A 25106-nucleotide genomic window follows, 5' to 3' on the forward strand; every position below is an offset into this window, starting at 1 on the left:
CACGGTCAAATTCAGAGCCGGCGGTATGGGGAGGGTTATGGACACGATCATCGCCTCCAGCAGTCCCCCACAATCAGGAGCTTAGCGTCCGGAATCGGGTCGCCTCAGCGCTCACGGCACCAGTGGAACAGCCACATGCATATCGACACTAGCAGAGCAGGGAAACCGCCGATGCACCGCAGCGCGACTTTCTCGAGCCGGAGGCTGTTGCAAGAACTGAGCCCCGCCCTCAGGCTCACCCGAGTCCCCAGCCGACTCGGGCCTCCGAGGGCCGCATCAGGCGCTGGATCTTCAGGTTGCCGGCACCTTCAGGCTCCGTTCTTGAAACCGGAGTTGTCTTCGCCCCCCTCAGCAGGTCATTCGTGACATGAATTAAGAGTTTAATCGCCAATATAAGGCGACTGGTGGCATTATTAGCGTGCCGGTCCCGGAGCTTTCCGGTTAGGCGGCCATTTTAGACGCCAGCTCGGCTACACCCCCAACAGAGAATCCATCTTAAGGTATACTGGGCAGTGGTCAAATTGAGTTACCCAGCTACAGAATGGCTTTACTGAAATCTACATGCTACATAAAAGCCAAAAGACCTTCCCCTGTAACTCCTAGAGTGCATTCCAGTCGTAAAATGGAAATGTTCTCATAGCTGTCATTTGTAAAGCAGCTACATGGTCTGCATCACACACATTTACTAAATACTACTGTGTGGATGTTCTAGCACGTCAACAAGCCAGTGTAGGTCAGACAGCGCTATATACCGATTTTCATACTATTGCAACTCCAACACGCTAGAGCCACCACATCTGTCGAGGGACTGCTTTACTCTCTATGCAGAGCTTGTATATCTACAACCACATGTGCCATCGAACAGATTGTTACTTACCTTATAAGCATCAGTTCGTTGCATGTAGCGCTGTAAATTCACATGTACCCTCCTTCCTCCCCAGACGCCTGTGGCGGTTGCCATTACATTTCACACTTCTGATACATTTAACATGGGCATCTTTATTATTACATTCTTCTTAAACTCCGTTCTCACCCGCCTGCGGGGAAAGCAATCTAACAAAGGAGTCGATGTCCATGCGCAATATCACCGAGAGGAGTCGTCACCCTCCATGTAACACAATACTTGTTTGAAGAAAAACAACTTGCACAGCTCCCAACCCGACACTAGATGGCAGCAGTATGCAGACAATGTGAATCTACAGCACTGCATGCCATAAACAGATGTAATTACAGGGTAAGTAACGCAATCCTTTCCTTACCTTCTGTCGATATATATGTATCAATAGTTTGGCCACACTTCTCTTGTAATTTGGTACATGGCCCTGCTTTCTTCACACTCTGTTTAATGCATTATGTTTTTTTAATATTTATGACCAATCAAACAATTCTGAACATTGCATGTGATCGATACTACGGAATAAACCTGGTTGATACAAATTGTTGGTCTGAAAGCTAGTTTAACATATGTGTAGAAGAGAACTGTAACCTTCAGTGGTTCTTGACAGAAATAATTGTTTCAGATTAAGAAAAAAACGTATCTTTGAGAGGCTGATGTATATGTTGATTTGTTGAGGATAATAAACTGTACAAATTGCTGGGGTGCATGTTCTAAAATAACTAAGGGGCCAAATAATGAAAGTGCTTATCAATAAACCTCTTGCTAACATTCTCACGTAAATGACTTTGCAGTACAGCAAGATACCATTTTTCCAGCTTTTTTTGGTCCGTCCTTGCACACATACATTATAGGTTTCTTGTGAATTACTGGTTTGTTGAAATGTAGAGAGAAATTAAAATCCACCAGCATTCTGATCTGTTTGGTTTAGTCGTTGGATATATGCACACCTATTGTGAGCGAGGGGGTCTTAAATTATCTGGACATTTGAGCTGAGCTCAGAATCCCAAAACCTCTAATCTAGGTTTTAATTTTTTGCAATTTTGCTATTTGATGAAGCAAATTCTATTTTCTTTTGTCAGCACGTACACCATTTTAGTGCCTGCTTTTTTATTAATGTTACGTTTGTTTTCCTTTCAGCTGGTGTATTCTCAGGCCTTGCTCCAGCTGCTTTTATGCCAAATCCCTATATCATCAGTGCCGCTCATCCAGGCACTGACCCATACACTGCTGCTGGATTAGCTGCAGCAGCAACATTAGCAGGTAAAGTATTCAGTCGACTTTGCAGTGTATACATTATTATTATGTATATTGTCATATCTGCATTTTGAGGCACTGTCAAGTTGCTAGGCCTACAACATTTGGAGCACTATTTTGTAATGTCATGTAAAAGACGTGGTTCCGTAAACTGTACAATGAAAATACTCTATTTCCATTTTAGGCAGATTTCTTTCATTTCCTGTAGAGGTTTGTCCTATTTTGGGTGGATTTCTCTTTTCCTAATTCTTTGTCAACATTAATGTACTTTTGTTATTGTTTCATTTTTTTATTGCATTTCCAACTATGCAGTACTTTAATACTGCATTTCCTTCAAAAGGTTTTCACTTTTTCATATTTGAATGCTGTTCATTACGGCTATTGAAGATGTGCATTTATCAGATAGGTTTGGAATATAATTAGCCACACTACTGGCGATGAGCATTCAGATGTTGAATGGACACTGGCTGTCAAGTATCTCAGTATTATTGCCAAGGCCTTCAAATCATACATGGTCATCAGTGGATTCTATTGTGCCAAACCCATCGGTGTTGAAAGATATATTGATATTGCAATAAAGCAGTGAATCAGTGCCAAAGAAGATATCAACATTGATCAGAACCTTGGTGTATGATATGATTATTCAGGAGTTATCTTCACAACAATTATTGTTGAAGACGCATCTGGCAGTGTGACAATTATGTTTAGTAAGTTCTCTGGTTCCTACTTCTAAAAGTAGGCGCAAACAAGATAACAGTTCTTTCAGGAAAGGGAGCAGATCACTGATGACATAGAAAGCTGTAAGGGACTTTAAGTACTGCTTGAAGATGGCAGACAGAAGATAAGTGGAAGTCTAAGGGAAATTCCTAGCCTCCGTCCACAAGCATGAAGTTACTACTTCCCAGTGTCTACGCCAACATCCCCAGTGAGGTTGACCCTGATTCATGCCATCATGATCAATGAGGTCTGGCATGAAGGAGCGGACATTCCAGTGAAATGAACGTAGAATTTTCTACTTGTCCGATCACGTTGTGAGTATAACCATAAACCTTTCTACACATGCTGAATTCTGATGTTGTTTAATGCTGTTGGCAGAGCCGGCTTTAGCGCTTGTGATGCCCTGTGCAACAGTGTTTTTGGCGCCTTCTCTGCGCCTTAGCCTGAGGCTTAATGCATTTCTGGTGCTTTGCAGCAGTTTAAAGATTTTCTTGTTGCTTAAATTTAATTTAATATGTTTCCCTCTCTTCATTGCTTGATTTTGCTCGCGAAAAAGTGTCACTCATAGTCCTTGAAATGTCACTCATAATTACACTGAAATTATGAAAATGTCACACATAGCAATCTGAAACCTTGGCAGCTGTGGACACGAGGTGTAGATAGTATTTTTAGGGCTTGAAGCCGGGCAGAGTGAGATGTCATGTCCCTTTCCTGAGGGAAGTATAGCTGCAGTGCTGACCAGCCTTCACTCTCCTTAGAAGTCTCCAACTGACTGATGCATTCAGCTGAGCTAGCCTCTTCCACTCTTCTCTGCCCTCTACACCCTCCATGTCCTCTTTTGACATCCTGGGTGCTGCTAGCCCACTTGTAGCCCCTCCCCTTTTGAAGCAGCTGGCTGCTACATGCCCAACCCTGCCTGTGCCAGTACAGATGAGCACTCTGTCCAACAAGTGACAACAGGCAGCCGATGCCTGTGGACCAGGGAGGCTAGGGACGAGTACAGTGACTGGCTGAGGCGCTTCACACGTGCCTTACACGTCGATCCCGGACCACCCGTGCACACCTGCAGGGCAGTGACACCGACTAAGAACAGTAGACCAGAAGCAACTACTCCGCTTCTCACTGAGTCTTACCCCCAGTGACCAAACTGCAGCATAGCAACAAGGTGTTCATTTTGTTGATATGTGAAGTTTTTCAGTGTGACATTTCAGTGCCTTAATTAGGATGCATTGAGGGTCATTTTATTGTGAATAGATTAAAGATGGTAAGTCCGATTTAATAAGCATGACACAAAGTCTCATTTAATAAGCATTTTAGAAATGGCTCACTTTTGTGCTGTGTAAAGGTCTAGAGACCACGTTATAACTATGGCAGCACACCAGAAGTGTCACAAAATTACTTCCAACTTTGCTATAATAAACAAGCTATTTGTTTACAGCACTTTAGCTTATTAATGTTGATCATATTAATATTTAAACTTCTATTTTATTCATCCGTTAAAATAAGCGTGAGGTTATCCTCTAGAAATTGAGGATTGCACACTTTTTTTAATCATTGATAAAAGAATATGCTGGGCATCCATTGTTTTACAGTGACACACATGACAGACTGCTTGCAACGATTTATTGCAACTCTTACCAAAGGCTTAAGAATTACTGTGGTGAAGAGCCATCGTGCTCTCAAAGGCAAATGCTCATATGTTAACTTTAGAAGAATCTCAGCTTGATGGAGCCATGAGCACTATTTGTAACAAGTCATCATTGAGGAGGTGTTGTCATAATTATTTTATCTTAATACTCCCAAGAAAATTCTTCCTTTGTATTCTAGAAGGACCTCTTACACAGGTAGGACCCTAGGTGGAATGCTGGGAGTTGACCAACCCATAGGAATGCTTCTATTGTGGGCTATTGCTGTTACAGGCCCACAATGGGAGAATTCTGCCATTACCTCCTCGTCAGTCTTCCTCGCCACAGTATAAACACATGAGCCTCCGGCTCCCACAGAAACTCCCAGCATAACTTTTCTCGCTCTAGTCTCCCTTTCCCTCCTTCAAGATGGCCCCCAGTGGCTACAGCCAATCCCATAAAGGGATACAGAATACACCAAAACGACCTGTTCTTTGTTTTCTGCACTGCTCCGAGTGCGGTCTCCCTGGTGTACAGGTGAGTGGGGCTGGGGTCTTGCTTGAGCATCCCCTTATGTCCTTGGGTATTTGGCAGGGGGGAAGTTAGTTCTCGTGTGTTCTTTCGTTGTTTTTTTCGTTTTTATTAATTGGTATTTGTTCCCCCCTTCTATTGCCGGGCGCCTTGTCCTGCTCTAGCGGACTGTCTGGTGCTTTATTGAGCGGGTTCGCTATGTGTACTCGCTTCATGGGGGCTGCTCCTACGCTTCCTGCTGAGCGGGAGGCTGATTCTTGGTGTGTGCTCCTTGCCGACCGCGCGTCCTGCTTGCTGGACATGGCGCGGTCGGGTGCTTTCATTGCCGGTTTTGGTGGCGCGCTTACCTGATAGCCGTTGGGGGTTGTAGGCGGCTGCGAGTCTCGCGCTGGTCTCGCGCTGATGGGTTCTTGCTGTTGGAAGTCTGGGGCCTCATTAGGAGGTGCGCGCATGACTTCCTCGGTTTTTGTGGATCCTTTGTGGGCGTACAATGGGAGTTACGTTGGTTGCCTAGCAACCTCCAGCCTTCTTTTACCGGTCAGGTGTTGCAGGGCATTGCTGGTGTTTTTTTTCCACTCGTGTCTTGCAGTCATGGATGATGGTTCTTCGAATTTGGCTGATCCTGACTCCTTGGTGGCTTCTGGCTCTGGGGTGACGGTTCCTTCTATGGAATTGTTACAGAAAATGATCAATTCTGCTGTGGCGGCTGCTTTGCAGGATAAGTTGCCGGTTCCTCCTGACAAAAGGGCGAGGATTGATGGCGCTCCTGCTGTTGACTGACAATGAGGAGGAGGTTGATGTCAAGGGTCGATTTGTGCAGGGTGCCGACCTTAAGGAGGTGCTGTGTCGCATTCGCAAAAACTTGGTTTTCTCTGACTCCGTTGTGCCTCTGGAGGATGATTTGTTTTCTCAATATCAGTGTCCTGAGCCTGATTCTTTACCTCTGCATTCTTCTGAGTGGAAAGTATTGGAGACGGAGTGAAAGGATGTGGACAAGGGCTCTTTTCCGTGTTTTTTGAATAAACGCTATCCTCTGCTGGACTTTGCTGAAAAGTTCCCATCCTCGGTTAAGGTTGATTCCTTGATGGCCAGTATGTCCTCTCAGGGGACTGTTGTTTCTGAGGATTACTCTCCTGCTGACCCGGTGGATCGTAAGGTGGATGGTGCGGTTATGCGCAATTTTGCGGCTGCCAATTTTTCAATCCGGGCTGCTGCCTATTCCTCTTACGCAATCCAGTCCTTGCTTAAGGATTTTCAATCTTTGGCTGAATTGTTGGACCAGGGGGAGGATGTATCTTCTCCTCTGGCGATGATGGAGCAGCAGGTTCGCCTCCTTTCTGATATTTCTTTTGATTCGTTGGGGGCGGCGGGGTCTTCTGTCGCTGCGAAGCGTCAGTTGTGGCTCCGCTCCTGGAAGGCTGATGCGGCACAGAAGGGTCTCCTGATGAAGATCCCTTTTTCTGGGGTTAAGTTGTTTGGTTCCCCTTTGGATGACATGGTGAAGAAGACGGCGGAGGACCGTAAGCTCCTTGCTCCTGAACGTGCTGGTCGCTTCCGTGCCTTTGGTTCCCAGAGGGCTTTTGCTCATTCTCGGAGGGGCCGTGCTGGTCAGCCCTTACGTGGGAGGGGGCGTGGCCGGGGTGCTCCTTCCTTTGACAAGTCCCGGTGCTTCTGCCTCCTCCGCTCCCGCTTCAAAATCCTGACTGGATCGCTCATGGTGTAGGTCCAGTTGGGGGTCGACTCGGGTTCTTCATGGACTCTTGGCGCGAGACTGTGTCGGATCAGTGGGTGCTTCGGGTGGTGTCCGAGGGTGTACGTCTTGGATTGGACCAGACTCCCCCAGACTGTTTCAGGTCCACTCCATGTCCCAGGGAAGCCCTAAAGCGGGTGGCGCTGTTGGAAGGTATCGAGTCCCTTGTTATGAAGAAAGCCGTGATTCCCGTTCCCGAAGATCAATTGGGGTTGGGTGTTTATTCCATCATCTTCCTGGTGACAAAACGCACAGGGGCTCTCAGACCTGTGATGAATTTGAGATGGGTGAATACTTTCGTTCCTCATCAGAAGTTCAAAATGTTTTCCCTCCAGGTGATCCTTCCTCTGATCTCTCAAGGGGACTTTCTGGCCTCCATAGACTTGAAGGATGCTTATCTGCATGTGCCTGTTCACCCAGATTCTCAGCGGTTTCTACGTTTCTGCATCCTGGGTCGTCACTATCAGTTCCAGGAATGACCTTTTGGCCTCTGCTCTTCGCCCAGGGTTTTTACTAAGGTTTTGGCTCCTCTTGTGGGCCATTTACATGGGGAGGGCATTAGTGTTTTTCCTTATCTGGACGATATTTTGATTTCTGCTTCTTCTCTTTCGAAGGCGGAGTTGCATGTCCGGAGGGTGTGCCATGTCCTGGAGCATCACGGATTCCTGGTGAATGTCCTCCCTGGTTCCTGCGCAGGAATTGACTTTCATTGGGCTCTGTTCAGGACTCAGTTGGGGATGGTGTTCCTGCCCCCTGCTCGGATTCTGTCCCTGATGTCTGCTGTGTGTTACCTGTTGTTCGGTCCTTCTCATCCTGTGAGCCTGTGGTTGCGGGTTCAGGGGCTGATGCCGGCGTCTTTGTTGACCATGCCATGGACTCGCCTTCACATGTTCCCGGTGGTGTCTCACATTTTGGTGCATTGGGACCCCTGTTTCCTCGATATGAGCGTTTTGATCCCTATGTCCGTGGATGTTTGGGTGGTCCTGTATTGGTGGTTGGACGAGGGTCATCTGTCCAGGGGCTGCCCGTTTCTGGTTGTTCCCACCCAGGTTCTCACTACAGATGCCAGCCTGCTGGGGTGGGGTGCTACTCTGGGGGATTCGACGACTCAAGGAGTTTGGCCTCGGTCTGTGATGTCTTGTTCTTCCAACTACAAGGAGCTGAAGGCCGTCCTTTTGGGTTTGTTGGCCTTTTCGGATCTTCTTCGGGATCACCATGTGCAGGTCCGGACGGAAAATCAGGTGGTGATGTCCTATGTCAACCATCAAGGGGGGGGTGCAGGGTTCGTTCCCTCAGTTGCCTCCGCCGTCGGATTTGTTGTTGGGCGGAGGTGAACCTTGCGTCCCTGTCTGCGATTTACCTGCCTGGTCAGGAGAACACTGTGGCGGATTGTCTGAGCCGTGTGTTTCCATCCATGGGGTCTTTGTCCCTGGCGCCCTTGATGTTCAGGAAGTTGCAGAGGATGTTTGGGTCTCTGATTAAAGACCTCTTTGCTTCCCAGACCAATGGCAAAATCCGCTACTTTTGCACGATTATGCCTTGCCGGGATGCTTGGAAAGTGGACGCTCTGTCGTTCCTTTGGCCGAGGGGCCTGTTGTATGCTTTTCCTCCTGTTCCCCTGATTCCGGCGGTCTTGCAGAAGATCAAGTGGGAGGGGTCCTTTGTCCTTCTGGTCGTTCCGGGGTGGTGCCGTCGCCCTTGGTATCCCCTTTTGTTGGAATTGGCGGTGCCCCCGGGATGGGCCTTGCCATTCCTGCCTTACCCTCTGTTGGGCCCTCTTCTTCCTCTGCCTGTGTTCAGGTCCCTGGGTCTGCGGGCCTGGCTCTTGAGAGGGATTCGTTGATGCGTGAGGGTTGTTCTTTGTCTGTTGCTGGGGTCATTCAGCAGTCCCGGAGGCCTTCTGCGCTCAAGTCCTACGCTAAACTTTGGGATAATTTTGCTTCTTGGTGTGTGGGTCACGGGCTGTCGATTGCTTCTTTGGACCCGGCTTGCATTCTGGATTTTTTGAATGATGGGTTTGAGTTGGGCTTAGCCATTTCCTCTCTCCGGGCTCAGTGGACTGCCATTCGGGCATTTCATGTCCTCCCTTTGGTTTCAGTTTCTCCTTTGGTGGCACGGCTTTTTAGGTCTCTCTTTCCAACGTCCCCGTCCTATCCTGTATCCTCCTCCTTGGGACCTTCCTTTGGTGTTGCGTTCCTTGCAGGTGGCTCCTTTCGAGCCTTTGGAATCGGTGGACTTGAAGTTTTTAACGCTCAAGGTCGTGTTTCTTGTGGCTATTGCTTCTGCCAGGCGTATTGGGCAGTTGGGGGCTTTCCTGCGGTCTGCTCCGTTTTTGGTTATTTTGGCGGATCGTGTGGTCTTACGCCCTCATCCTACGTTTGTGCCTAAGGTGGATTCTTATTTTCACCGGTCTGCGGAGGTGGTTCTTCCGGTTCTTTGCCCTGATCCTTCCTCGGCTGAGGATTGCCTTTTGCACCTCTTGGATGTTCGTCGTGCCTTATTGATTTATTTGTCACGCACTTCTTCCTTTTGTAAGGTGGACAATTTGTTTGTCAATTTTGGTTTGTCCCGTCAGGGCCTGAAGCCTTCCCTCTCCACGGTCAGTGGTTGGATCTAGGAGGCCATTCTGTTGGCGTATGGTTCTGTTTCTGTGGTTCCCTCTCTTCCTGTTCATGGTCGGTCCATCAGGTCTGTTGCTATGTCGTGGGCTGCTTTCAAGGGGGTCTCCATGGAGGATGTTTGCAGGGCTGCCACTTGGTCTTCCCCTCATACCTTCATGTCCCATTACCGCCTTCAAGTTGGGGGTGGGGGTTCTGTTTCCTTTGCCTCTTCTGTCCTGACTGCTGGTATTCCTTGAGGTGTTTCTTTTTGTTTTATCTGCCTCTTGTGATTAAACTGTGTTTCACTGCATCCGTGTTGTGGACTGTTTTCCTTGCATGAAGCTGATTTGCTTTGATATCGGCTCATGTGTTTATACTGTGGCGAGGAAGACAAAGGAGAAGGTAATGCCCTGGTTACTTACCGGTAATCTTCATTACTCCGAGTCCTTGTCTTCCTCGCCACAGTATAGTTTCCCTTCCCTCCCGGCCCTGGTGGTGGCTTCATGTCTGCGGCTTGGTTCTTCAGGTCGTTTTGGTGTATTCTGTATCCCTTTATGGGATTGGATGTAGCCACTGGGGGCCATCTTGAAGGAGGGAAAGGGAGACTAGAGCGAGAAAAGTTATGCTTGAAGTTTCTGTGGGAGCCGGAGGCTCATGTGTTTATACTGTGGCAAGGAAGACAAGGACTCGGAGTAATGAAGACTACCGGTAAGTAACCGGGGCATCTCCAAGCATCCCTCTGATGTGCTATGGGTCCTGTGAACATTTTGGGAGCTTTCTGTTGCCTAAAGCGATAAGAAATAAAACGCTCAATTCTTGTACAGCGCTCACCTGTCTTCTTCAGAAGCTACCTCTTTTTTTTTTTTTACACGGCTGTCTGGGCTCCTTCCTTTGATTTTGCTGAGAGAGAAGGTCCAGTCAGCAAAAAAAGTTGAAAAACATAAACAAAGTTTTTTTTACTTTTTTGATGCTGCAGGAGACTGGAGCCTTTTTTCCCCTCTGGGTGACTGAAAGCTCCTGTAGCACTCCCACTTTTTAGAGAGGCGAGTACTGATGGCCCTTACATGCAGGCCCGTAAGGGGTAACAGCTGTTAATAACCCCAACGGGTCGGGCCATTAACTACAGGGGCTGGAATTAACAGCTATTCGCTCTTAACTAGGTACATTGGAATAGTGAGGTAATGTAGTGGCTCAAAGCCTATGATGGCTGGCATAAACTTCCTCCTCCATCGCATGTCTTTCTGTGGCCCCCTGCTCATTTTAAAATAACTTACACTCAGTGTTGAACAGTTCTAATCGCATTTTGGCCCTTCTTTTTTGGGCTGTGACTGTTCAAGTCCCTCTAGCTCTGTATACCGCCTAGCTTGCGGCTCAGGCCTACACTTCTTGTTCATTATAAATATGCCTTCATTAGGTCAAATTTCGTATAGGTAGTGCAGCTGTAGCAAGACTTTTGGAAACTGTCTATGTACTATTGTGTATATATGTGTATGTGTGTATATATATATATATATATATATATATATATATATATATATATATATATATATATATATATTTATTTCACTAGTGGACTAATGTTTAATCTGCCGGTTTTGACAATTACATTCTTGTGTTTATATTTCACATTTTAAGGTCCTACTGTGGTCCCTCCGCAGTATTATGGAGTTCCCTGGGGTGTTTATCCAGCAAATCTGTTTCAGCAACAAGCAGCTGCAGCGGCTGCAGCAAACAACTCTGCAAACCAACAAGCAGCCTCACAAGCACAACAGGGGCAGCAGCAGGTATATGAAGAAAAGTTTATTCCAGCCTGAAAATCATTGTAGCATTTTGGCCAGTTTAAACTATCCATATTGTTATCTAGATTCTGGTTTTATGGACTTTGCTTCTGTGTGGGTCTTCTGTTCGTACTGTACTTCCGCTGGTTCTCATAAAGAAGCTTACTACTTAAACTTCACACGTGGTGTTTGCTCTAGTCCTTTGTTTGGCTTTCTAGGAAGTGTGTTTGTGTCTGTGTCTGTGTCGTTTTACTGATTTTGATGTGGTTTCAATTGTACTGCACATGGTCCCTGCCAACCAGGTCCCCTGTGCCAGTGCTTCTTCACCTAAAAACAAATACCCAAATTATACTTCTACCCTCTGTGTGTCCCTAGTAATGGTACCCTGGGAGCTGAAGAGGGTCATCTAGGACCCTCCTCACTCCGACCATGCCACTGCCCTTGCAGTTTGCAACCCCTGTGAGGGAGAAAACGGCAAAGTCAACATTGCACTCTGTCTGGGTGACATGCCAGCCAGCACTACCTATTTAAGTCGCCCTTCTAGCAGGCCTCACAGCCTTAAGGCAGGTTGTACTATACCAGAGGTGAGGGCATATCTGCATGAGCAGGTATGCCCCTCAATATTGGCGCCCATTCCTTAATATTGTACATGCTACGGAAGCCATGGAGAGTACATGGGCTGGAATCTCGAATACTCAAGTTCCACAGCACCATGATAGCTTCACTGATGCCATTGCGGATTTAATGTACCATGTACCCAGAGGGCACCTCAGAGGTGTCCCTGAAAAGCTACCAACCCTGGTGTGGTCTCTGACCGGCTGTAGCCAGCCACCAGCAGACCTGTTTCTGGACCCCTGGGTAGAGAGCCTCTGCTCTCTGGGACCAGGAACAATGCACATCCTGGGCAGGGGTGTTACACCTCCTCCCCCAGGATGGGCCAGTTCTCGAAGAGGGAAGCAAGCTTCAAAGGTCTGTCTCCTTTGTAATGGGACTCCTAGCATTTGCTGCTAGCAGCTGATGGCAGCCCCTGGTTTACACCCCCACTTTGGATGGGAAAACCAGTGGAAACACTCAGGAGAGAATAGGAGGTGTGCTCACCTCTTCCAAATCCACCCCCTAAGGTTGGGGGGAGGAGGAGGAGGAGGAGGAGGAGGAGGTGTGCACGGCGGGGAGATGAAGCATATCTCTCAGTCCTCGCCATCTTGAAGATGCGGAGACCCTTCCAATCAGGGCTAGGTCTATGCCCCCTCACTCAAGAGGGTGGCATAAAAGAGGGTGTAGTTGTAGGAAGCTGGCTCTATATATACTAGACTGAAGTAAGGTATAGTGTGCACAGAGTACAGTGGATCTCCAGAGGTATAGGAGGAGCTGAAGTAGATAATACTCTTTTGTGGCAGTATGGTTGAGCAGTCATGCTTATCAGAGGGTAGTGTTAAGCATTTGTTGTACACACTCTGGCAAGAAATTATGTCACACAATCAACAGACGGAATCCAGACCAATTGTTTGTATACAAAAGTTACTTTGTTATTTTTATTACTAGAACCAAGATTTACTCAGTAGCAGGTAAGAAATACTTTCACAATAGAAGTGCTTTTCAAGATACAGTGTGCACTGGGTTTGTAGTATGTATACAAGTTGCTTTGCATTAGAAAAAAAGGAATTGTAAGCCTTTTAGAATACTTGTAAGTACTTTAGATTACTTTCTAATTACTTTGTGGTTACCTTTCTAGTTTGGGGAGGAAACAAACTAATAACACAGTCTAGGCCTCGCAGTACATCAGTAAGCAGGTTAACTCTTTTGAAGACACTAAGTTACTTTGTTGCAGTACAAGACAGGGTCAGCACTTAAAAAAAAATTCAGAGAAAGAACCCACCATACAATCCTGTGGAGGAAAACAAAGTGTTACGTTTGCAGGTAAGTAAACGGTTTTGGCAACTGAGTTTTGGGGTGTAGAATCAAGGTTCCCCAATTCAGCCCTCAAGGTGCACTTCCAGCCGTACTAGGGGGGGCCGGGTGCAAAGTGCAATGGTTCCAATGCTAGTCTAAGGAGACTATGGGCACATCAGTTAGAGGCTACTCACTGGTAGGTAAAGCAGCCTTGGAGGTCAATCTTCAAAACTTAAGGTAAGTACAAAGGGGGCCCAACGCAGCACCAAAACCACATCACCCGTGGCACGGGAGCGGCTGGGTGCAGGGTGCTCACACAGTGATGGGAGGCCAATGTTACCCATTGGAGCTTGTCGGTTCTGGTTTCAGGCTGCAGGCTCAGCCCACGATGTCTCTTCAGTGGAACCAAAAGCATGGGGAGGAAGTTGAAATACCAGGCGATGTTGGGGCACCGTTAGATCTGGTCACCAGGACGCAGGGCTGGAGGATGCAGGGGTGTCTTTGGACATCGTGTTTCTACTTAGCAGGAGGGTCGCGGTCGAGGAGGTCATCGTGAAGAGGCTGCAGGCGTTGACACTGGACCGTGGAGGTGACCCCTCGATGGATTGGAGGTCATGACTGCTGGGGAACCACTTCAGGACTGGTGGACTCTCTGGACATGTGTCGTGCACGGTGCGTGCAGAGGTAAGTCATGGAGCAGGGGTTCTTTATTCGGCAGGGGCTTGATCTTCTACTGTGGAGAGTGAAGCTTCCTCTGGAGTCCCAAGTCTTTGTGGAAACAGGGGAACAGTCCTCATCGAGTCTGGAGGTTGCTGATCCTTTTTTGAGCCATTGTTTTTTTGAGCTGGGTGATTCAGAGCTGTAGGCGAGCATGTAGTGCTGGGGCCAAGTCAGTTGGGCCTGGAGTCTTTACTGCTGCGAGGTCGTCGGGTTCCATTCTTCTTAGGTAGTCTAATCTGGGTTCATTGCTGCCCCCTAAATACTGTATTTAGGGGGTGGTTTACGTGGTCTAGAGGTAGAAGTCCAGTGGGCTACTGTCCTTAGGGTGTTGATTAAATGCAACAAAGTAGATACACTTGAAGGCCTTTACAATCTGTTGGTTAAGGAGCACATTTTAACAAATTCTCAGTCAGAGAAGTTGCACCACCATATGGTGGACCCTAAGCTGTCTACCTCAGGGGAATTGGGCAAGATAGCTGATGAGTGGGTGAAAACTAGGGTCCCTAAAAGTCCTGGGGTGCTGCCCAGATGAAAAGTGGCCAAGATCTCCTCTCGGGGGCAAGAGGGAAAAAGGAGAAAAAGAAAGATATCCCCAAAGAGTCCCCAAAAGTAGGCCAACGGGGAGGGTGGGGGTTTGTCGCAAGTCACTTCCCACTCAAAGGGGAAGGGGTACCAGAGAAAGAAGTTTGGCCCCTCAAAGGCTGGGGCGTGCTTTGACTATAACCTGCCAGGGCACAAGAGGGGAGATGAAGCATGCACCAAAAAGGCATCCACTGGTTAATTAATTACCATCCCAAAGGGATGACTAGTGTAGGGTTTGATTGGGAAGATGCCCCATGAGATCCCAAAGTGTACACAGAGTCAACCGTAGTGTCTCTGGGTTGGGAGATCCTTGAACATGTGGCCCAGTGGGCTCCTAGCATGGAGATGTATAGGCAGTGGGCAAAAATCAATCGGATGGAGGTTACGGCTCTGAGGGATACAAGTACCTGTATAACTATGGTTATGGCTAAACTGGTTTCCTCCGACCAGATCCTACCTGAAGAGGTGAATGAGATTGTCAGCGCTGACAATGTCACATCGTCACAACTTATGGCTGTGGCTGACTTTGAGTGTGAAGGAGTTTCTAGCCCAAAGAAAGTAGCAGTGTTCGCTGTCTTCCAGGTGGAATGTCTGTTGGGACACGACTTGGAGACTTCTGCTTGGCAGAAGTAGATAAGAGGATCCATGCAGCAATGCTGGGCCTCCCTGGCTGAGTGTGTGTCACTACCAGAACACAGAAGACCCTAAGAGAGTCACCAGGTCCCCAAAACCAAGAGAAGGGGCAGGAAGGCTTGCCACCTAGCCTTCAAAGGTCCACAGGCCCAGACGGAGCCAAACAGTGAGGAGAAAGGCCTGGTGCCTAAAGAAGAGCAGACTCCTGGAAGGCTGGCAGAACTCCAAGGGGTAGGGGGTCCCTGTAGGTAGAACTTGAGAAATGGACAAAGGACCTGCCTCTCTCTAGGAGACCTGTGACAGTTGTAGGAAGCTGGCTCTGTATATACTATATCATAGTGAGGTATAGTGTGCACAGTCCAGTGGAACCCAAAAGGTAGGCAGAGGTAAAGTAGATAGCACCTCACTATCTACTTGTGGTAGTGTGTTCGAGCAGTAAGGCTTTATCAGAGGACAGTGTTCGAGGCATGTGGGCTGCTAAATTCATATCTATGCATAGATCGCCGCCTAGTGTTGGGTCCGGATGATTGCACATTGTTGTCCTGGAAGAGTCTTCGAAGTATCACGAGATAGATGGCTCCTCCCCTGGACTACAGTGCGCATGGGCATCGACTCCATCCCCAGATTGTTTTTTTCCGCCATTGGGTTCGGATGTGGTTTCGACGTCTCCGTGTCGGAACCGATAAACTTTGATCTTAAGGCCAAAAGGCCTTCGTTACCTGCGTCGGTATTGTTTGCGTACGGTCTCGAGCGTCGTCTGACTCTCTGAGCCGGAAATCTACGGAGTCAAGTAACTCCTCGGACATCGAGGCCCTCTCGTCGCAGCAAGACCCCGACGACCTTAACATGGAGCGGAGCCCGTTCAAGTTCTGCCCCGTCTGTGGATCCAAATATCCACACATCGATGTGCATCCGGTCTGTAATAAATGCCTGTCACCGGACCACAACGAAGAAAACTGCATGGCCTGCTCTAAGTTCAGGTCCAAGAAGACGCTCAAGCATCGGCGCGCGGCGCGCCTGGAGGCCCAGCGAGCGACACCGGCACCCGACAACATATTCGACGACCCCGCGGAAGAAGGCGATAGCCATCATCTCCAGATTTCGCCACCGTCGACGGAGGTCCAGGCCGATCCAGAGGAATACGTCGAAGGACAGGCCCAAGACCTTGAATACGTCGAGGAGGTAGGGGACGACGAAGAAGTTTATGGGGCCGCGGAAGATAGCTCAGAGGAAGAGCTATGCCCCGAAGTCTACGTTATTCAGGCTCAGGTCACGGGATCGCCACTCGGCCTTACCCACGACCCTGCACCGCTATCCCCGGCCCCGCCTTCTGGCCCGGCCACGGACACTCAAGCGGAGCCGCCATTGCCCGTATCGAAACCGAAACCTTCGGATTCTACGGCACCCAAGATGGCCGACGTTCAGCCGAAACCGAAACCTACGGATTCGACAACACCTAAAATGGCTGACGTCCTACAAAAACTATCGAAGCCTGCTCCTTCATCGACTCCGTCGCCCTCCGGCCCACAAAAGTCGAAGAAGGCTGTCGAGTCGACAGCGCCGCAGAAGGTGCACAAGGAACCCTCCTCCAAGAAGGCCGTCCATCAGGCGTCGACCACGGTTGCCCCGGCGCGGACATCTAAAACTGTTGACACGCCTTCGGACGCTCCTACGGCGCCGTCAAGTAAACGTCCAGTCGACCCCAAGTCGACTAAAAGCCACGACCCGAAGGCCGCTGGCACAACACATCGGCACAAGGATGCCGGATCTGCAGCAACGGCGTCGGCGCCAAAGCCTTCAACGGAGCCGCGACACATTGCAGCCGAAGATTCGTCGACGCAAATACCGTCGACACCAAGGGACTCCGACGCCACCGAACATCGGCCGTCGGTTACAAAACCCTCTACCTCCTTCACAAAGCAGGTCACCGACTCCCTGAAACATATTCGGGAGAAGACTTTGTCGTCCACGGCTTCCACGCCATCGGCTCCAAACTCGGTGGACACACCTCCGAAGTCCTCGAGCAAGCTTCTTTACACTCTGCCACCGAAGGTGGCCCCAAAGGCATTTGCAACAACATCGGTGCCAAAACCGTCGGATCCATCGACGCAAAAGAGCCGCTCAGATCACTATCAAGCCTCAGAAGACCAATCTGAGCATTGCATCGATGCCCAAACAGGGAAATTGACCCTTTATAAGAGGAAAATCACTTCCCAACCACTGGAATCCTATGTTATTCCACTGAAGAAGAAGAGGCCAGCACAGGACATTCCTTCCCTTATTGAGCCTATTCTGCCACCACCGAGAAGGAGTCCATCACCTTCCCCCAACCACTCAGGAGGAGAGGATGATGAACAAGAGGACCAATACAATTTCCCAGTTGACAATGACCCTGATGTTCAGCAGGACTCATATGACGACACTGGGGACCAAGGTCGCCATCAGGTGGTACAAGATCCACAGGGTTTTGGGGCACGTACATCTCCAACAGAGGATTCTGCTGCATTTAATGCTTTAATCGAACGGGCAGCAGCAAATCATAATGTGGACATGCATGCTGACCCGGTGGAGGAAGACTTTTTGTTTGACACTTTCTCTGTCTCAGAAAGAACAGTTAAAATACTTCCTATGCTTAAATGTGTCCTTAAACATGCCCCAGAGATCTTTAAGGAACCTACCAGGGCGAGAGTGGTGAACCCACGTATCGAGTAAAAATACAGGCCAGCACCTGGAGATCCTGCATATATTCGAGGACAGTTGCCTCTAGACTCGTTGGTGGTCGCCAATGCCCGCAAGAGGGCAAACTCCCAAACCACGGGTGAAGCTCCTCCCCCAGACAAGGAGTCGAAAGTGCTTGAGGCATCCGGCAAGAGGGTGGCGGCGCAGGCTGCCAATGTATGGCGTATTGCAAACACACAGGCACTATTGGCACGATACGATAGGGCGCATTACGACACCCTAGAACAGCTCCTTCGACACCTACCTGATGAGTTTAAGGAAGCAGCCGAAATGCTCATACAAGAGGGAAAGCTTATCTCAAACGCTGCAATAAAGTGTGCACTTGATATGGCAGATACAGCGGCTAGGGGGATTAACACTAGCGTCATGTTGAGGCGACAAGCTTGGCTTCGCATATCTGGATTTAAGCCTGACATCCAGACTACAATCCTCAACCAGCCCGTCAATCCTGACAGACTGTTTGGTCCAGATGTAGACACCACCCTTGAAAAAATTAAAAAGGACAACGAGACTGCTAAGTCCATGGGGGCGCTTCAGTCACAACAGTTCAGGGGAAGCACTTTTCGTCGCTCAGGAGCGCGTGGTGTTACCAGAGGACACTTGGGTCAGCAATCACAATACACGAAGGGTGGTGCACAATCCTCGTACCCCAAACAGGGTAGAGGGGGTTACAGAGGTAACAGTGCCAAGGGCAGAGGCAGAGGGAACAACAACTCCCGTTCCTCTGCCGCCAATAAACAGTGACTCTCTGTCACTGCCCCCCGACCATCCAACACCTGTCGGGGGGAGACTCCAGCAGTTCCTGCCAGTCTGGACGTCCATCACCACAGACAGGTGGGTGAGAAAACTTATCCAGTACGGTTATTGTTTGGAGTTAACATCCACTCCCCCCAACATTCCCCCAAGACACCGTCCTATGTCGGCAGAGCACTTGCACTTATTGCAGCAGGAAGTCTTGGTGATGCTGCAAAAAGGCGCAATCGAGCTCGTACCAGTGGCAGAGGAAGGCGCAGGAGTCTATTCCCTGTACTTCCTCATCCCAAAAAAGGACGGATCCCTCAGACCTATTCTGGATCTGCGCCCCCTCAACATGTACATACTGTCAGAACACTTCCACATGCTGACACTTCAACAAATTCTTCCCCTGCTAAATCAAGGGGACTTCCTAGCAACCTTGGACCTCAAGGACGCTTACTTCCACATCCCACTCCACCCATCCCACAGGAAATACCTCAGGTTCACCATTCTAAACAGGCACTATCAAGGTGACTACTGCCCCCAGAGTGTTTACAAAGTGTCTGGCGACAGTGGCGGCGCACCTCAGAAGACAAAACATACATGTCTACCCGTACCTAGACGACTGGCTTGTTCAAGCCAAGTCGGAACAACAGTGCGCCGCGGACATGTCCCACACTATTCACCTCCTTCACAGTCTGCGGTTCTCCCTAAACTACCCAAAGTCACACCTTCAACCAGCCCATGTACGGCAGTATCTGGGCGCGACAATAAACACCGTGACTGCTATGGCTCAGCCAAGCCCGGTCAGGATCGTCAACGTTCAGTCGCTGATCCAAAGGTTCAGACCGCAACACTCCCTGCCAGCGAGAGTGTTCATGCAGTTGATAGGCATGATGGCCTCCTGCATCTTCATAGTCCCGCACGCGAGGTTGCACATGCGCCCGCTCCAAGAGTGCTTGGCAAATCAGTGGACACAGGCTCGGGGACAACTGACAGACCTAGTGTTGGTGACCGGTCGGGCATACAACTCTCTGCATTGGTGGAATCCACACAACCTTTGCAAGGGACGACCGTTCCAAGAGCCAGTGCCACAGATTATCTTGACGACGGACGCATCTCTCCAAGGGTGGGGAGCTCATGTGCTCCACTACACTGTGCAGGGACTGTGGTCCACCCAGCAACAGAAGTTGCACATCAACTACCTGGAATTGATGGCAATCTTCATGGCGATGAAATCCTTCAAAGTACATTTGTGCAACAAGGTCGTGTTGATCCGGACGGACAACATGACTGCCATGTACTACATACAAAAGCAGGGAGGTACTCACTCACCACAGCTGTCTCACCTGGCTCAGAGCATGTGGAAGTGGGCCATTCAGAGGAACATTTTCCTCATGGCGGAACACCTCCCAGGCAAGGACAATCAGATGGCGGATCTGCTCAGCAGGTACAGCCATCAAATGCACGAGTGGGAGATGCATCCATCAGTACTCCACCCGTACTTCCAGCATTGGGGTCATCCGGAGATAGACCTGTTTGCCACACGGGAAAACGCAAAATGCCAAAGCTTTGCCGCCAGGTTCCCTCACCCAGAATCGCAGGGGAATGCGATATGGATGAACTGGTCAGGCAAATTTGCGTACGCTTTTCCCCCAGCGCCTCTTATTCCGCTGGTGGCAAGAAAGCTAAAGCAACACTCGATGACTCTCATCCTGGTTGCTCCAACATGGGCACGCCAACCATGGTACACCACGTTTCTAGAACTTTCCGTGGTACCGCATCAAAGACTGCATCTCACATCCAGGCTCTTGACGCAGAACCATGGCGACATTCAGCATCCAGATCCGCAACAGCTCAATCTGGCGATCTGGCTCCTGAAGTCTTAGAATTTGGCTACCTCAACCTGCCTCCTGAATGCATGGACATCATCCGGGAGGCAAGAAAGCCCACTACCAGAGCCTGCTATGCTGCAAAATGGAAGCGGTTTGTCATTTACTGTGCGGACAACAATATCAACCCGCTCGATGCATCCATTCCTAACATCATCTGCTATTTGTTACATCTTTACAAATGCAATCTAGCGTACGCTTCTATTCGGATACATTTATCCGCCATAGCGGCTTATCTACAGAATAGGCAGCATCTCTCTGTTTTCAGGGTGCCTGCCATTAAAGCCTTCCTAGAGGGACTGAAGCGAGTCATTCCTCCAAGAACACCACCAGCTCCGGTGTGGAACCTCAATGTGGTCCTCACTAGGCTGATGGGCCCACCTTTCGAGCCACTGCACTCCTGCGAAATTCAGTTTCTAACGTGGAAAGTGGCTTTTCTCATTGCTGTCACGTCGCTCAGACGTGTTAGTGAGCTGCAAGCGCTCACAATCCAAGAGCCATTCATCCAAATACATTCTAACAGGGAGGTGCTCCGCACTAACCCCAAATTCCTTCCTAAGGTGGTGTCACAGTTTCATATCAACCAGACTATTGACCTGCCTGCATTTTTCCAAAACCCACAAACGGTAGCAGAAAGAATGCTTCATACATTAGACGTTAGAAGGGCGCTAATGTACTACATTGACAGAACACAACCCTTTAGAAAGACACAACAACTTTTTGTTGCCTTCTCAGCACAGCACAAAGGCAACCCCATTTCCAAAGCAGGAATAGCCAGATGGATTGTTAAATGCATTCAAATCTGTTATCAAAAGGCTAAACGCACTTTAACAATACCCCCAAGGGCGCACTCCACACGCAAATTGGGGGCCTCCATGGCTTTCCTGGGGAACATTCCCTTGGAAGACATTTGTAGAGCAGCCACATGGTCTACACCACACACATTTACCAAGCATTACTGTGTAGATGTGCATTCCAAGCAGCAAGCAGCTGTAGGACAGGCTGTTCTCAAGACACTCTTTCAGACTTCTGCAGCTGGCACGGGCAACCGCCCTTAATGGAGGGACTGCTATGTATTCTATGCATAGATATGAATTTAGCAGCCCACATGCCTCGAACTGAATATGCTACTTACCAGTATGCATCTGTTCTTGGCATGTAGGGCTGCTAACATTCATATCGCCCACCCTCCTCCCCGGTGCCCGTAGCGGCTGCAGACACACTCTTACATTCATCATTAGCATGGACATCCTTTACACTATTTCACTCCATCTCTGCCACAATGGCTAAAAACAATCTGGGGATGGAGTCGATGCCCATGCGCACTGTAGTCCAGGGGAGGAGCCACCTATCTCGTGATACTCCGAAGACTCTTCCAGGACAACAATGTGCAATCATCCGGACCCAACACTAGGCGGCGATCTATGCATAGATATGAATGTTAGCAGCCCTACATGCCAAGAACAGATGCATACTGGTAAGTAGCATATTCATTTAAGCATTTGTTTGTTGTACCCACTCAGTCAGCAAATGAATTCACACACTCAAAGACTGAACTTCAGACCAATTGTTTTTGTTTAAAAATATTCTTTCAGTTACTTATTTCCTAGAACAAAGCAAGCCTGGCACAGGTAAGTGATAAATACTTTGCAGTAAATATACTGTTGTAATACAGTTTGGATTGTAATTGTATAGGCACTTTGTTTTGACTTACAGTATTGTTTCTGAGACATGCAATGCTATGTAAATACAGTACATATACTTTGAATGGGCTTTTTTAGTAAAATGACCAGTGCATTACTTTCAGATTACTTTTCTTACACAGTGTAGTATACCTAGATACTACACTGGGACATTTCTTGTAAACGGGTAATTAAAATAATTTTTGTTAGTACAATTTTAAAGAATTTCTTTAGGTTTTTCAACTCCACATTTAGAAACTACTTTGTTGCGGGCATTGGTGTCCTGGGGTTAGACTTATGGGTCCCCATGGTCAAGGATGCACTCTTGTTACACCTTCAGCGGCACTAGGGCGGCCGGGTGCAGTGTGCTGAGGCCCAATGTTATCCAATAGGGGTGAGAGGGGGCCTCCAGTTGGTGGCTGCTGACGAGCAGGCCACTGGGTTGTGGGATCAAACCTCCTGGACTTAAGTTCGAGGCAAATGGAGGTTTAGGCCAGAACAAAAGCTGAACCAGCAGCACTGGGTCGGAAGGGTGCAGGATGCTGTTTGGATTGGAAGCCCTGTAGCTTTCAATGGGGAGTCACCGGTTTGCAAAAGCATTGCAGGCTCGTGGACCAAGGTCTTCTGGGTGCGACCACCACCTGGAAAGGCATGTTAGGGGTTGGTTACGCACCGTCCGTTGGGCCACCCTAGGCCGAGGGGTGTCGGGTGCATGGGTTCCTTTTAGGGTCGGATCTTCTTACCTGCTCCTGGTCGCAGTTCGGGGGACCTTCCGGTTTGAGGCTGCAGGTGTCTGCTGGAGGCTTGAGGCAGGTCCGCGGTCGCCGGATCTCTGGTCAGGATTCCCGGGAGGCCTCCTTGTGGTGTTTGCCCACTCAAGCTCGGGCCGTGGACGGCTGGTGCAGAGTGGTGCGGATTCACAGTTTCCAGCCGGGGCCAGAGGTTGTTGATGAACAAATCTGTTGTTCACGGGAGACACAGTCTTTGTGGTTGAAGGCAGGCAGCTCCTCGGGGCTTTTCGAGGTTGCTGGCTGCAGGACACACCGGAATTTTGCTGTAGCAGGTTTGAGGTGGAGACAGGCCGTTAGGGCTGGGGCCAAGTCAGTGGGCGTCTTCCTCTTGTTACCTTTGGCACGGCTGTTCATCCTTCTTCTTTTCTTGTAGTTGGTTCTTGTCTAAGGAAGCAAGGTTCAGAGGTGCCCCTAAATACTAGATGTTCGAGGCATGTGGGCTGCTAAATTCATATCTTAGCATTAGATCGCCGCCTAGTGTTGGGTCCGGATGATCGCACAATGTTGTCCTGGAAGAGTCTTCGAAGTATCCTGAGATAGGTGGCTCCTCCCCTGGACTACAGTGCGCATGGGCATCGGCTCCATCCTCAGATTGTTTTTTTCCGCCATTGGGTTCGGATGCGGTCTCGACTTCTCTCTGTCGGAACCGAGTAAAACTTACTTTTTAAGACCAAAAGGTCTTATATTTTATAGCGTCGGTATTGTTTGCGCACGGTCTCGAGTTCTTCCAACTCTTGGAGTCGGATTCAGCGGAGTTTTTCACTCTTCGGACGTCGAGGCCTTCTCATCGCGACACGACCGCTACTTTCAAGCATGGAGCGGAGTCCGTTTAAGTACTGTCCGCTCTGTGGGTCTAAGTACCCACATATAGACCTGCACCCGGTCTGTAACAAATGCCTTTCACCGGACCATGACGACGGCAAGTGCAAGGCTTGCGCTCAGTTCCGGTCAAAGAAAACTCTTAAGCTCCGGCGCGCGGTGCGCCTGGAGGCCAGACAAGCGGCCCCGGATCCAGAAAACATCTTCGGCGACCAAGAAGAAGATGAACAGGGTCATCATCTCCAGATATCCCCACGACACCCTCGTCAGCGCCAAAAGACACTGAGTGAAGCGTCCCCCATCGCCGCTTCGCTACAGAGAATCAGGGACAAGGCCGCTGCTATGTCGGCTCCGTTGCCGTCGCCTCAGACGCCGAAGGACGCTCCGGCAAAGCCTAAGAGTAAGCTTCTCTTCCTTCTGCCGCCGAAAGAGGCTCCGAAGGCTTTTTCCACGAAATCGACGCCAAAGAAGTCGGATTCTTCTACGGCAGGTGCACCTTCAGGTCGAGAACTCGAATCAGAGGACGATTCGGAGCACTTCATCGACGCCAACACAGGCAAATTAACCCTATACAAAAGGAGGATCACTTCGGAGCCTCTGGACTCCTATGAAGAGGACCAATACACCTTCCCCATCAATGAACCAGATGCACATCCAGATGCATATGATGACATTGGTGACCAAGGCACCCAGAGTGTGGGGCAAGATCCACAACCATTCAGTGCACGTGCATCCCCAACAGAGGATTCTGCAGGTTTTCATGCACTAATTGAGAGGGCAGCTGCTAATCATGATGTGGACATGCATGCTGACCCGGTTGAAGAAGACTTTCTCTTTGACACGTTTTCAGTCTCAGAGAGGACTGTAAAGACACTGCCTATGCTCAAGGGAGTCCTCAAACATGCTGCGGACATCTTTAAGGAACCCACTAGGGCGAGAGTGGTCAATCCACGTATTGAAAAAAAGTACAGACCAGCACCTGCAGACCCTGCATACATTCGGGGACAGTTGCCGCTAGACTCCCTGGTGGTCGCCAATGCCCGCAAACGGGCCAACTCCCAAACAACGGGTGAAGCTCCTCCCCCGGATAAGGAGTCCAAAGTGCTAGAGGCAGGGGGCAAAAGAGTAGCTGCACAAGCTGCCAACTTTTGGCGTATTTCTAATACACAAGCACTCTTAGCACGTTACGATAGGGCGCATTATGACACCCTAGAACAGATTGTACAACACCTGCCTCCAAAGTTTCAAGAGGGCACAAAACTGCTTATAGAGGAAGGAAAATTGATCTCCAACGCAGCCATCAAGTGTGCACTTGACGCCGCAGACACAGCAGCTAGGGCGATCAACACTAGCGTCATGCTGAGACGACAGGCTTGGCTCCGCATATCTGGGTTTAAACCTGATATTCAGACAACCATCCTTAATCAGCCAGTCAATCCTGATCGACTGTTTGGTCCAGATGTTGACACC

At 49.2% G+C, this 25106-nt stretch overlaps 1 protein-coding gene across 3 annotated transcripts in view; it reads left to right on the forward strand.

Moving 5' to 3' along the window:
• Positions 1–25106, forward strand: part of PUM2 (pumilio RNA binding family member 2) — an 893995-nt gene that overhangs the window by 234981 nt on the left and 633908 nt on the right. For all 3 annotated transcript variants that reach the window (XM_078647736.1, XM_078647737.1, XM_078647738.1), the window contains 2 exons: positions 2036–2158; positions 11011–11159. In XM_078647736.1, the coding sequence (XP_078503862.1) occupies positions 2036–2158; positions 11011–11159 (272 nt within the window). The remainder of the gene's footprint in view (positions 1–2035; positions 2159–11010; positions 11160–25106) is intronic.

Source organism: Lissotriton helveticus, chromosome 6 (genome assembly GCF_964261635.1).
Source record: "Lissotriton helveticus chromosome 6, aLisHel1.1, whole genome shotgun sequence".
Lineage (NCBI taxonomy): Eukaryota > Metazoa > Chordata > Amphibia > Caudata > Salamandridae > Lissotriton > Lissotriton helveticus.